This window comes from Bubalus bubalis, chromosome 16 (genome assembly GCF_019923935.1).
Source record: "Bubalus bubalis isolate 160015118507 breed Murrah chromosome 16, NDDB_SH_1, whole genome shotgun sequence".
NCBI classification, from domain to species: Eukaryota; Metazoa; Chordata; class Mammalia; order Artiodactyla; family Bovidae; genus Bubalus; species Bubalus bubalis.
In genome coordinates this window covers 35298329-35311868 of record NC_059172.1, presented here as the reverse complement: position 1 = coordinate 35311868, position 13540 = coordinate 35298329, and the positions used below count along the sequence as shown (strand labels likewise).

The 13540-nt window shown below is 38.1% G+C and overlaps 1 protein-coding gene across 1 annotated transcript; it reads right to left on the bottom strand.

Moving 5' to 3' along the window:
• Positions 1-238: 238 nt before the first annotated feature.
• Positions 239-3637, bottom strand: LOC123329639 (olfactory receptor 51G1-like). Its single transcript, XM_045162861.1, has 2 exons — positions 2738-3637; positions 239-283 (listed from the first exon to the last, which is right to left on the bottom strand). Exons 1-2 carry the CDS (start codon positions 3635-3637, stop codon positions 239-241), a joined length of 945 nt encoding a protein of 314 aa, XP_045018796.1.
• Between the last annotated feature and the right edge of the window lie 9903 nt (positions 3638-13540).

Sequence of the window (13540 nt, the reverse complement as noted above, 5' to 3'; positions counted from 1 at the left end):
TAATGAAGAGTAAGGAGAGGACAGAGTGAAAGTAAGCCTAGATATGAAGGAGAAAAGAAGACTCTTTTAGAAAGGGATGTTAAACAAATTCTTTAATAGACAAAGAAAATACGACAGGTTTGCCCTGGAGCTCAGCCTGCACATAGCTAGGATGAAGAAATAATGCTACCATCATGTGTAAATCTTAATAGCACATTTTTTAAAAAATTCTTTTTGGTGTTCTCCAGCATTCAGTGACTCATTTTGGTAAAAATTCTGTCTTCTTATCTGATTTAATTTTAAGGTATATTTTGGCAGATTTTTTTCTGTTTTCAATTCATTTGGAACTGCAGAGTTTGTTGTCTACTGTAATTCTCTTTCCTGAGTTTACGTTACTTTTTAAAAGAATTTTTGAAAACTATGGTTCTGTATAGTTTTATTTTTAAAGTTACTTTCTGTATTTTTCTGCTTTTCAATTATCTAGCCATTGTTGTTCAGTCTCTCAGTTGTGTTCAACTCTTTTTGACCCCATGGATGGCAGGCTTCCCTGGCCTTCACTATCTCTTGCAATTTGCTCAAACTCATGTCCATTGAGTTGGTGATGCCATCCAACCATGTCATCCTTTGTCATCCCCTTCTCCTCCTATCTTCAATTATTCCCAGCATCAGGGTCTTTTCTAATGAGTCAGTTTTTTGCATCAGGTGGCCAAAAGTATTGGAGCTTCAGCTTCAGCATCAGTTCTTCCAATGAATATTCCAGCCATACCCTTGTATAAAATATTTACTTTTTTTTTTTTGCTTTTCATAATTTAACAAAGCAGGGGTGTTGGGGTGATTTAAAATAGTGTTTGTACAAAAATTATTAGTTAGCATTCTCTTAAAAATTATCTAATTGTCTTAGATCCATTTTGATTCTTTCGTTAAAATGTGTACTTTAAGCTTAGCTGTTGAAAGTGTCTTTCTTCTTATTTTCTAGGGAATTGTGAGAGACAGCAAGGGTGGTGGGCAGTTACAATTAATGGTGAACTGGAGGGAATCTCTCTTGGTTTATTTTTGTTCAAAGTTCTGCAAATGTTCAGTTCATTTCAGTTGCTCAGTCGTGTCTGAATCTTTGCGACCCCATGAACCACAGCACGCCAGGACTCCCTGTCCATCACCAACGCCCGGAGTCCTCCTAAACCCATGTCTATCGAGTTGGTGATGCCATCCAACCATTTCATCCTCTGTTGTCCCTTTCTCCTCCTGCCCTCAATCTTTCCCAGAATCAGGGTCTTTTCCAATGAGTCAGCTCTTCACATCAGGTGGCCAAAGTATTGGAGTTTCAGCTTCAACATCAGTCCTGCCAATGAACACCCAGGACTGATCTCCTTTAGGATGGACTGGTTGGATTTCCTTGCAGGCCAAGGGACTCTCAAGAGTCTTTTCCAACACCACAGTTCAAAAGCATCAATTCTTCGGTGCTCAGCTTTCTTTACAGTCCAACTCTCACATCCATACATGATCACTGGAAAAACCATAGGCTTGACTAGATGGACCTTTGTTGACAAAGTAATGTCTCTACTTTTTAATATGCTGTCTAGGTTGGTCATAATGTTCCTTCCAAGGAGTAAGCGTTTTGTTTGTTTGTTTTAATTTCGTGGCTGCAATCACCATCTGCAGTGATTTTGGAGCCCCTCAAAAGAAAGTCAGCCACTGTTTCCAGTGTTTCTCCATCTATTTCCCATGAAGTGATGGGACCAGATGCCATGATCTTAGTTTTCTGAATGTTGGGCTTTAAGCCAACTTTTTCACTCTCCACTTTCACTTTCATCAAGAGGCTCTTTAGTTCTTCTTCACTTTCTGCCATATGGGTGCTGTCATCTGCATATCTGAGGTTACTGATATTTCTCTTGGCAATCTTGATTCCAGTTTGTGCTTCCTCCAGACCAGCGTTTCTCATGATGTACTCTGCATATAAGTTAAATAAGCAGGGCGACAATATACAGCCTTGACGTACTCCTTTTCCTATTTGGAACCAGCCTGCACATGTTATATTAGACTTAATAGGAGTGTACATTAACCAAAGGATTTTTACTTTTTTTCTACCCCATTTCATGAGTAGAGAGCCCCTTTTGTGTGAAGTCTGGATTTATCTTGTGAGTTTTCTCCACTGATGAAAAATATGTCTATGCATCTACTGTCTAGCTTTTTTTCTGACAATCATTTGAGTAGATGTAAAGGACATAAATGCAATATTTTCATTTATCCCATCTCTAAAATCAAACATTCATTTGATTATTATGTGACTTAAAATATGGAGAATGAAGTCTAATTTGCCTCAATGGAAACAAAATGTACCTAGCTATCAACACCAACTCTACTATATATTATCTCTTTTTCCTTTGAATAGTTAACTTCTCTATCTTAGTTTTAACATGGAAACTTGATTTTATCTTAAAATCTAAATGGAAAATATCACCATAAAATAGCTGAATGAAATAAATTCCATCTTACTAAATCTTCTGACACAAAGATTTTGAAATGATATAAAGCAAGGAAGTAATGATAGAAATAAGTACAACTATTTGTCTTGAGGTGACATGTAGAATTTATTGACTATCATGGAACTATATGTACAAAATGTGTCCAAGAATTTCTGACAGGTTATCTTCAGGATGAAGAAAATGAATGTAAAGGTTGAAAGGGGATCATATATCTTCTAAGTGTGAGCAAGCCTGATCCTTTTGGATAATAATATCCCTAGGAAGCCTTGGTGAATCTGCTTTGTCTTGATGCTATAAATAATTGGGTTGAGAACTGGTGGCACTAACAGGTAAATATCTGCCATGGTAATATGAATAATGAGAGAGGAATGTTCTACAAAACGATGCACTAAGGACAACCCTATCATTGGCACATATAGAATGAGCACAGCACAAATATGGGAGACACATGTACTGAGGGCTTTGAGTTTCCCTCCCCGGGATGCAATGTGCAACACAGAGCAGAGGATGAGAGCATAAGATAAAAAGATTCCTAGAGAATCTACACCCCAATAAAATGCAACAACAAACAAGCCATACAAAACATTGAATGAGATGTCAGAACAGGCCAATTGGATGACATCTTGATGTAAGCAGAAGGAGTGGGAGAGAACATGGGAGTGACAGAAAGAAAATGTGGGGATATGAACAAGAACAACAGGGAGGAGAGTGGAGCATCTGATTACAATGAAGACCCCTATGTAGACAATGCGTTGTGGGGTAAGGTTGCTGGAATACCTCAAAGGATCACAGATGGCAACATAGCAGTCAAAAGCCATGGCCAGGAGCACAGTTGATTCCATTAGAGAAAAAGTGTGAATAAAATACATCTGGGCTACACAAGTATTCATCTCAATCTCCTTAGCATCAAACCAGAAGGTTCTCAGTACTGTGGGCAGGGTGGAGATGGACATGCCCGTGTCTGTGAGGGACAGCATGGCCAGGAAGTAGTACATGGGCTCATGGAGACTCTTGTCAGTGTGGATGATGTGAAGAACTGTACAGTTGCCCACTATTCCAATCAGATACAACACACAAAAGGGGATGGAAATAAAGTGTTGAACATCCTCGCAGCCAGGAATCCCAGAGAGGTAGAATGAAGCCAACTGTTCAATACTAGAATTAGAGCTTGTCATGAGACTGTCCTATGGAGCCATTTTTCTACCACAAAAATGTGAACTCCTAAAAGGAATAACACACAACCCTAACGCATTCATTTTCTCTAACAATGATACTAGGTGGAAACATTTTATAATGTATGGCAGAAAAACTTAAAGAAATGAATGCATGGATTTATTTTAACCAATAGATAAAGCCCACAAGAATAATCAAGTAACATTATAAGATATGAACTGTGCAGCAAGTGTGCATAGATGAAAGAGGCACACAGACAGGCACTCAAACTGGTTTAAATGGGAATCAGACCCAAAATCATCCAAGGGTAAATAGGGCTGACCTAATTTACAGTCTCAGAGAAGGCAATGGCACCCCACTCCAGTACTCTTGCCTGGAAAATCCCATGGATGGAGGAGCCTGGTGGACTGCAGTCCATGGGGTTGCGAAGAGTCGGACACGACTGAGCGAATTCACTTTCACTTTTCACTTTCATGCATTGGAGAAGGAAATGGCAACCCACTCCAGTGTTCTTGCCTGGAGAATCCCAGGGACGGGGGAGCCTGGTGGGCTGCCATCTATGTGATTGCACAGAGTCGGACACGACTGAAGCGACTTAGCAACAGCAGCAGCAATTTACAGTCCAGAGTATTTGGAATTTGGTTTCTCTTTCATATTCTCCACCAAAGTTTCTTTATGTACTTACCCTGAAATTATTACTCAGGTGGTAAAGAACCTGCCTGCAGTGTGGGAGACCCTGGTTCAATCCCTGGGTCAGGATATCAGGAAAATCCCTTGGAGAATGGAATGGCAAGCACTCCAGTATTCTTGCCTGGAGAATTCCATGGACAGTCCATTGGGTTGCAAAGACTAACAGTAATACCCTGCAATGACGCAAGAGTTTTATTTATGTGAATTTCTATTATTTGTTCCACTGATAATAATTGATATGAGACTTTTGTCAGTTTGTTGATAGATCCCTTTTATTGTCACTGGAACTCACAAGTTTTCTGATGTTGCCATCTATGGACACGGCCTTTGGCCATCTCTGACAACTACAAGAAAAATATCAATCATCACAATCTCATCATCCCTAGATATTAGAATGAAATTAACTCACCCACAGACTGCGATTCAGTGGTCCACTATAGTTGCAATAACATAGTGCCACTCTCTTGATATTTTTGTTTTGCTCCTCTGCTCATTGTTTTAATGTATTTCATTGACAGAGATAACAAGCCTTGTCCCACAATACTGTATAGACAATTAAATTATTTATAAAAATGCTTACCACATTTTGAATTTTTTCACTTTGATAATCATATTTGTACCATAAAGTATCTCAGTGATGTGAACAGATGGAAATATTATATATATGTAAATGGAGGCTTAGAGACTTGAATGGTTTGCCCAATACTCCATAAGTACAATAATAGCTTTAATGAATATCAGTTTTAGGGTTCTGCTCATGTGGATGGTGATTTCCCAGAACAGTGGCTAACCCATCTACATGGCTGCTGCAGTTATGAGACTGGCTTGGTCAATGTTTGAAGATTCAGTTATATGCCTGACATCATGTGCTATTCCTAATTCACAATGATATTAAAAAAAAAAGAAAAAAATCAGTTCCCTCAGACATTTAAATACATCAGTACTTAACTAGTCTATATGTTTACTGCCAGGCTGTCTGTCACAACAGCCATATAACATCTTAGGTCTATTATCAAATCCTCTGAAATTTAATCATCTGGGCTCTTTTATGCATGATTCAATGACTCTTTCATGAGTAGTTCAGTTCAGTTCAGTTCAGTCACTTAGTCGGGTCCAACTCTTTGTGACCTCATGGACTGCAGTGTGTCAGTCAGGCTTCCCTGTCCATCACCAACTTCTGGAGCCTACTCAAACTCATGTCCATTGAGTCGGTGATGCCATCTGACCATCTCATGCTCTGTCGTCCCTTTCTCCTTCTGCCTTCAATCTTTCCCAGCATCAGGATCTTTTCCAAAGAGTCAGTTCTTCACATCAGGTGGCCAAAGTATTGGAGTTTCAGCATAAGTCCTTCCAATGGATACTCAGGATGATTGCCTTTAGGATGGACTGGTTGGATCTCCTTGCTGTCCAAGGGACTCTCAAGAGTCTTCTCCAACACCGCAGTTCAAAAGCATCGATTCTTTGGCATTCAGCTTCCTTTATAGTCCAAATCTCACATCCATACATGACTACTGGAAAAACACAACTTTGACTAGATGGACCTCTGTTGGCAAAGTAATGTCTCTGGTTTTGATATGCTGTCTAGTTTGGTCATCACTTTTCTTCCAAGGAAAAAGTGTCTTTTAATTTCATGAGTAGGGATCTCTCTTATTAACACAGATCTTTTCATAGCTTAAAGAAAGACCATGAGAAAATACTTGAGGAGATAATCATTGAAAACTTCCCTAAAATGGGGAAGGAAATAATCACCCAAGTCCAAGAAACCCAGAGAGTCCCAAACAGGATAAACCCAAGGCGAAACACCCCAAGACACATATTAATCAAATTAACAAAGATCAAACACAAAGAACAAATATTAAAAGCAGCAAGGGAAAAACAACAAATAACACACAAGGGAATTCCCATAAGGATAACAGCTGATCTTTCAATAGAAACTCTTCAAGCCAGGAGGGAATGGCAAGACATACTTAAAATGATGAAAGAAAATAACCTACAGCCCAGATTACTGTACCCAGCAAGGATCTCATTCAAATATGAAGGAGAAATCAAAAGCTTTACAGACAAGCAAAAGCTGAGAGAATTCAGCACCACCAAACCAGCTCTCCAACAAATGCTAAAGGATCTTCTCTAGACAGGAAACACAAAAAGGGTGTATAAACTCGAGCCCAAAACAATAAAGTAAATGGCAACGGGATCATACTTATCAATAATTACCTTAAACGTAAATGGGTTGAATGCCCCAACCAAAAGACAAAGACTGGCTGAATGGATAAAAAAAAAAAAAAAAAAAAGCAAGCTCCCTATATATGTTGTCTACAAGAGACCCACCTCAAAACAGGGGACACATACAGACTGAAAGTGAAGGGCTTTAAAAAGATATTCCATGAAAATAGACATCAAAAGAAAGCAGGAATAGCAATACTCATATCAGATAAAATAGACTTTAAAACAAAGGCTGTGAAAAGAGACAAAGAAGGACACTACATAATGATCAAAGGATCAATCCAAGAAGAAGATATAACAATTATAAATATATATGCACCCAACATAGGAGCACCACAATATGTAAGACAAATGCTAACAAGTATGAAAGGGGAAATTAACAATAACACAACAATAGTGGGAGACTTTAATACCCCACTCACACCTATGGATACATCAACTAAACAGAAAATTAACAAGGAAACACAAACCTTAAATGATACAATAGACCAGTTAGACCTAATTGATATCTATAGGACATTTCACCCCAAAACAATAAATTTCACCTTTTTCTCAAAACACACGGAACCTTCCCAGGATAGATCACATCGTGGGCCATAAACCTAGCCTTGGTAAAATCAAAAAAATTGAAATCATCCCAAGCATCTTTTCTGACCACAATGCAGTAAGATTAGATCTCAATTACAGGAGAAAAACTATTAAAAATTCCAACATATGGAGGCTGAACAACACGCTGCTGAATAACCAACAAATCACAGAAGAAATCAAAAAAGAAATAAAAATATGCAAAGAAACGAATGAAAATGAAAACAAAACAACCCAAAAACTGTGGGACACTATAAAAGCAATGTTAAGGGGAAAGTTAAGAGCAATACAGACATACCTCAAGAAACAAGGAAAAAAGTCAAATAAATAACCTAACTCTACACCTAAAGCTACTAGAAAAGGAAGAAATGAAGAACCCCAGGGTTAGCAGAAGGAAAGTAATCTTAAAAATTAGGGCAGAAATAAATGCAAAAGAAACAAAAGAGCCCATAGCAAAAATCAACAAGGCCAAAAGCTGGTTCTTTGAAAGGATAAATAAAATTGACAAACCATTAGCCAGACTCATCAAGAAACAAAGGGAGAAAAATCAAATCAATAAAATTAGAAATAAAAATGGAGAGATCACAACAGACAACACAGAAATACAAAGGATCATAAGAGACTACTATCAGCAATTATATGTCAATAAGATGGACAACGTGGAAGAAATGGACAAATTCTTAGAAAAGTACAAATTTCCAAAACTGGACCAGGAAGAAATAGAAAATCTTAACAGACCCATCACAAGCATGGAAATTGAAACTGTAATCAGAAATCTTCCAGCAAACAAAAGCCCAGGTCCAGACGGCTTCACAGCTGAATTCTACCAAAAATTTAGAGAAGAGCTAACAACTATCCTGCTCAAACTCTTCCAGAAAATTGCAGAGGAAGGTAAACTTCCAAACTCATTCTATGAGGCCACCATCACCCTAATACCAAAACCTGACAAAGATCCCACAAAAAAAGAAAACTACAGGCCAATATCACTGCTGAATATAGATGCAAAAATCCTTAACAAAATTCTAGCAATCAGAATCCAACAACACATTAAAAAAGATCATACACCATGACCAAGTGGGCTTTATCCCAGGGATGCAAGGATTCTTCAATATCCGCAAATCAATCAATGTAATACACCACATTAACAAATTGAAAAAGAAAAGCCATATGATTATCTCAATAGATGCAGAGGAAGCCTTTGACAAAATTCAACATCCATTTATGATAAAAACTCTCCAGAAAGCAGGAATAGAAGGAACATACCTGAACATAATAAAAGCTATATATGACAAACCCACAGCAAACATTATTCTAAATGGTGAAAAATTGAAAGCATTTCCCCTAAAGTCAGGAACAAGACAAGGGTGTCCACTCTCATCACTACTATTCAACATAGTTTTGGAAGTTTTGGCCACAGCAATCAGAGTAGAAAAATAAATAAACGGAATCCAAATTGGAAAAGAAGAAGTAAAACACTCACTGTTTGCGGAGGACATGATCCTCTACATAGAAAACCCTAAAGACTCCACCAGAAAATTACTAGAGCTAATCAATGAATATAGTAGAGTTGCAGGATATAAAATCAACACACAGAAATCCCTTGCATTCCTATACACTAACAATGAGAAAATAGAGAAATTAAGGAAACAATTCCATTCACCATTGCAACGAAAAGAATAAAATACTTAGGAATATATCTACCTAAAGAAACTAAAGACCTATATATAGAAACTACAAAACACTGGTGAAAGAAATCAAAGAGGGCACTAATAGATGGAGAAATATATCATGCTCATGGATTGGAAGAATCAATATAGTGAAAATGAGTATACTACCCAAAGCAATCTATAGATTCAATGCAATCCCTATCAAGCTACCAATGGTATTTTTTCACAGAGCTAGAACAAATAATTTCACAATTTGTATGGAAATACAAAAAACCTTGAATAGCCAAATCTGTCTTGAGAAATAAGAATGGAAATGGAGGAATCAACCTGCCTGACTTCAGGCTTTACTACAAAGCCACAGACATCGAGACAGTATGGTACTGGCACAAAGACAGAAATATGGATCAATGGAGCAAAATAGAAAGCCCAGAGATGAACCCACGCACCTATGGACACCTCATCTTTGACAAAGGAGGCAAGAATATACAATGGATAAAAGACAATCTCTTGAACAAGTGGTGCTGGGAAAACTGGTCAACCACTTGGAAAAGAATGAAACTAGAGCACTTTCTAACACCATATACAAAAATAAACTCAAAATGGATTAAAGATCTCAACATAAGACCAGAAACTATAAAACTCCTAGAGGAGAACATAGGCAAAACACACTCTGACGTAAATCACAGCAGGATTGTCTATGACCCACCTCCCAGAATATTGGAAATAAAAGTAAAAATAAACAAATGGGACCTAATTAAGCTTAAAAGCTTCTGCAAAACAAAGGAAACTATAAGCAAGGTGAAAACAAAGCCTTCAGAATGGGAGAAAATAATAGCGAATGAAGCAACTGACAAACAACAAATCTCAAAAATATACAAGCAACTCCTACAGCTCAATTCCAGAAAAATAAACACCCAATCAAAAAATGGGCCAAAGAACTAAATAGAAATTTCTCCAAAGAAGACATACAGATGGCTAACAAACACATGAAAAGATGCTCAACATCACTCATTATTAGAGAAAGGCAAATCAAAACCACAATGAGGTACCATTTCACGCCAGTCAGAATGGCTGTGATCCAAAAGTCTACAATCAATAAATGCTGGAGAGGGTGTGGAGAAAAGGGAACTCTCTTACACTGTTGGTGGGAATGCAAACTAGTACAGCCACTATGGAGAACAGTGTGGAGATTCCTTAAAAAACTGGAAATAGAACTGCCTTATGACCCAGAACATGTATGGATGTGAGAGTTGGACTGTGAAGAAGGCTGAGTGCTGAAGAATTGATGCTTTTAAACTGTGGTGTGGGAGAAGACTCTTTAGAGTCCCTTGGACTGCAAGGAGATCCAACCAGTCCATTTTGAAGGAGATCAGCCCTGGGATTTCTTTGGAAGGAATGATGCTAAAGCTGAAACTCCAGTCCTTTGGCCACCTCATGCGAAGAGTTGACTCATTGGAAAAGACTCTGATGCTGGGAGGGATTGGGGGCAGGAGGAGAAGGGGACAACAGAGGATGAGATGGCTGGATGGCATCACTGACTCGATGGAGGTGAGTCTGAGTGAACTCTGGGAGTTGGTGATGGACAAGGAGGCCTGGCGTATTGCGATTCATGGGGTCGCAAAGAGTCGGACACGACTGAGTTACTGATCTGATCTGATCTGATGACCCAGAAATCCCACTGTTGGGCATACACAGCAAGGAAACCAGAATTGAAAGAGACACCTGTACCTCAATATTCATCGCAGCACTGTTTACAATAGCCGGGACATGGAAGCAACCTAGATGTCCATCAGCAGACAAATGAATAAGAGAGCTGTGGTACATATACACAATGGAGTATTACTCAGTCATTAAAAAGAATACATTTGTATCAGTTCTAATGAGGTGGATGAAACTGCAGCCTATTATGCAGAGTGAAGTAAGCCAGAAAGAAAAACACCAATACAGTATACTAACGCATATATATGGAATTTAGAATGATGGTAACGATAACCATCAGGAGTACTTCAAAGCTGTATATTGTCACCCTGCTTATTTAACTTATATGCAGAGTACATCATGAGAAACACTTGGCTGGATGAAGCACAAGGTGAAATCAAGATTGACAGGAGAAATATCAATAACCTCAGATATGCAGATGACAACACCCTTATAGCAGAAAGTGAAGAGGAACTCAAAAGCCTCTTGATGAAAGTGAAAGAGGAGAGTGAAAAAGTGGCTTAAAGCTCAACATTCAGAAAACTAAAATCATGGCATCTGGTCCCATCACTTCATGGGAAATAGATGGGGAAACAGTGTCAGACTTCAGTTTTTTGGGCTCCAAAGTCACTGCAGATGGTTACTGCAGCCATGAAATTAAAATAATCTTACTCCTTGGAAGGAAAGTTATGACCAACCTAGATAGCATATTCAAAAGAAGAAACATTACTTTGTCAACAAAGGTCTGTCTAGTCAATGCTATGGTTTTTCCAGTGGTCATGTATGGATGTGAGAGTTGGACTGTGAAGAAAGCTGAGCACCGAAGAATCTATACTTTTGAATTGTGGTGTTGGAGAAGACTCTTGAGAGTCCCTTGGCCTGCAAGGAGATCCAACCAGTCCATTCTAAAGGAGATCAGCTCTGTGTGTCCTTTGGAAGGAATGATGCTAAAGCTGAAACTCCAGTCCTTTGGCCACCTCATGCGAAGAGTTGACTCATTGGAAAAGACTCTGATGTTAGGAGGGATTGGGGGCAAGAGGAAAAGGGGATGACAGAGGATGAGATGGCTGGATGGCATCACTGCCTCGATGGATGTGACTCTCAGTGAACTCCAGGAGTTGATGATGGACAGGGAGGCCTGACGTGCTGCAACTCATGGGGTCGCAAAGAGTCGGACACGACTGAGCCACTGAACTGAACTGAACGATAAGCCTGTAAGCTAGATAACAAAAGAGACAGAGATGTATAAAACAGTCTTTTGGACTCTGTGTGAGAGGGCGAGGGTGGGATGATTTTGGAGAATGGCATTGAAACGTGTATATTATCATATATGAAACGGATTTCCAGTCCAGGTCTGATGCATGATACAGGATGCTCGGGGCTGGTACACTGGGATGATCCAGAGGGATGGTATGGGGAGGGAGGTGGGAGGCGGGGTTCAGGATGGGTAACATGATGGCAAAACAATATTGTAAAGTAATTAGCCTCCAATTAAAATAAATAAATTTATATTAAATTTTTTAAATAAAATAATTGTGAATAAACATACCAAAAAAAGTATGATTTCAATATTCAAGAAGAAACAGGAATATTTTTTAAAAATTCAAATGAAAAATATATAATTGAAAATTAAAAGCACAATACAATACAAAAGTACAATACAATATTGTAAAGTAATTAGCCTCCAATTAAAATAAATAAATTTATATTAAATTTTTTAAATAAAATAATTGTGAATAAACATACCAAAAAAAGTATGATTTCAATATTCAGGAAGAAACGGGAATATTTTTTAAAAATTCAAATGAAAAATATATAATTGAAAATTAAAAGCACAGATTAACAAATGAAGTCTTCAATGCTATCAATGCTATGAGGGACCTATAAAATTGAAAAGGTAAGTAAATGCCCAAATCACAGATTCTTATGTGTAAATTCTAGATTTAAGTTCAGTATGTTAATGTCTAGATTTGGTGTTCAGGATGAGACAGCGGGATTTTCCACAGGAACTGAAGAACACCTAACAGAGACAAAAGTGGACAAATTAAAGGAAATCCTGATCCTACCTCTTCTGGATGCTGAGTTTAGATATACAATGGGAGACAGGAGGGTTCCAACTGAATAAATACTTGGTGGAATAAAAGAACTATGAATACTAAGACTATAAAATAAAATAAGGGGACTACAGAACTAAAAAATAGACACAGAATTGGGAAGGTCCTAGGGATTATGCCGGTCCTAGAGAATACCTGCTTCCAATGCAGGAGACACAGGAGATGCGGGTTCAATCCCTTGGTCGGGAAGATTACCTGGAGAAGGGAATGATAACCCACTCCAGTATTTTTGCCTGAGAAATGTCATGGATAGAGGAGACTGGAAGGCTACAGTCCATGAAGTTGCAAAGAATTGGGCATGACTGAGTAGGCAGGCATGTATGTCAACTATATCGCAAAATAACTAGAAGGAAAAAACTTTGCTATTATGTGTCATTTGAGATCCATACATGAGGGAACACTGCCATCTTGTGCTTGTAAGCACGAAGGAACTCTTAAAATTTTGCAATTATCAAACCAGTACCCCTTTATCACTATGTAAACCAATGGAAATTATTCCGTTCCCTTTCTAAGTGAGGTATTTATGCAAGAACGGTTATTACTCTTCTCTGACTTAGATGACACCTGAAAGGGAAAGTGTTAGTTGTTCGGTTGTGTCTGACTCTTTGTTACACCATGAACAGTAGGATTTCCCAGGCAAGACTACTGGAGTAGGTTGCCATTTCCTCCTCCAGGAGATCTTCCCAACCTCGGGGATCCTTTTGTTTAAAATCACTATTAAGATAACATCTCTATAACATCTCTTAACTTTCTTCTTTCAATTTTATACATTCATATATGATACTTGATTACATCTTAGTGCATTAGCATCTTATGTTATTATCATTTGTGTATTAATCATTATACTAGTACTTATCATACCCATTCTGTTTCCTTATTTGTTTAGCACTAGATATTTTTGGATAGCTACTATCTAGTAGCTTTCTAC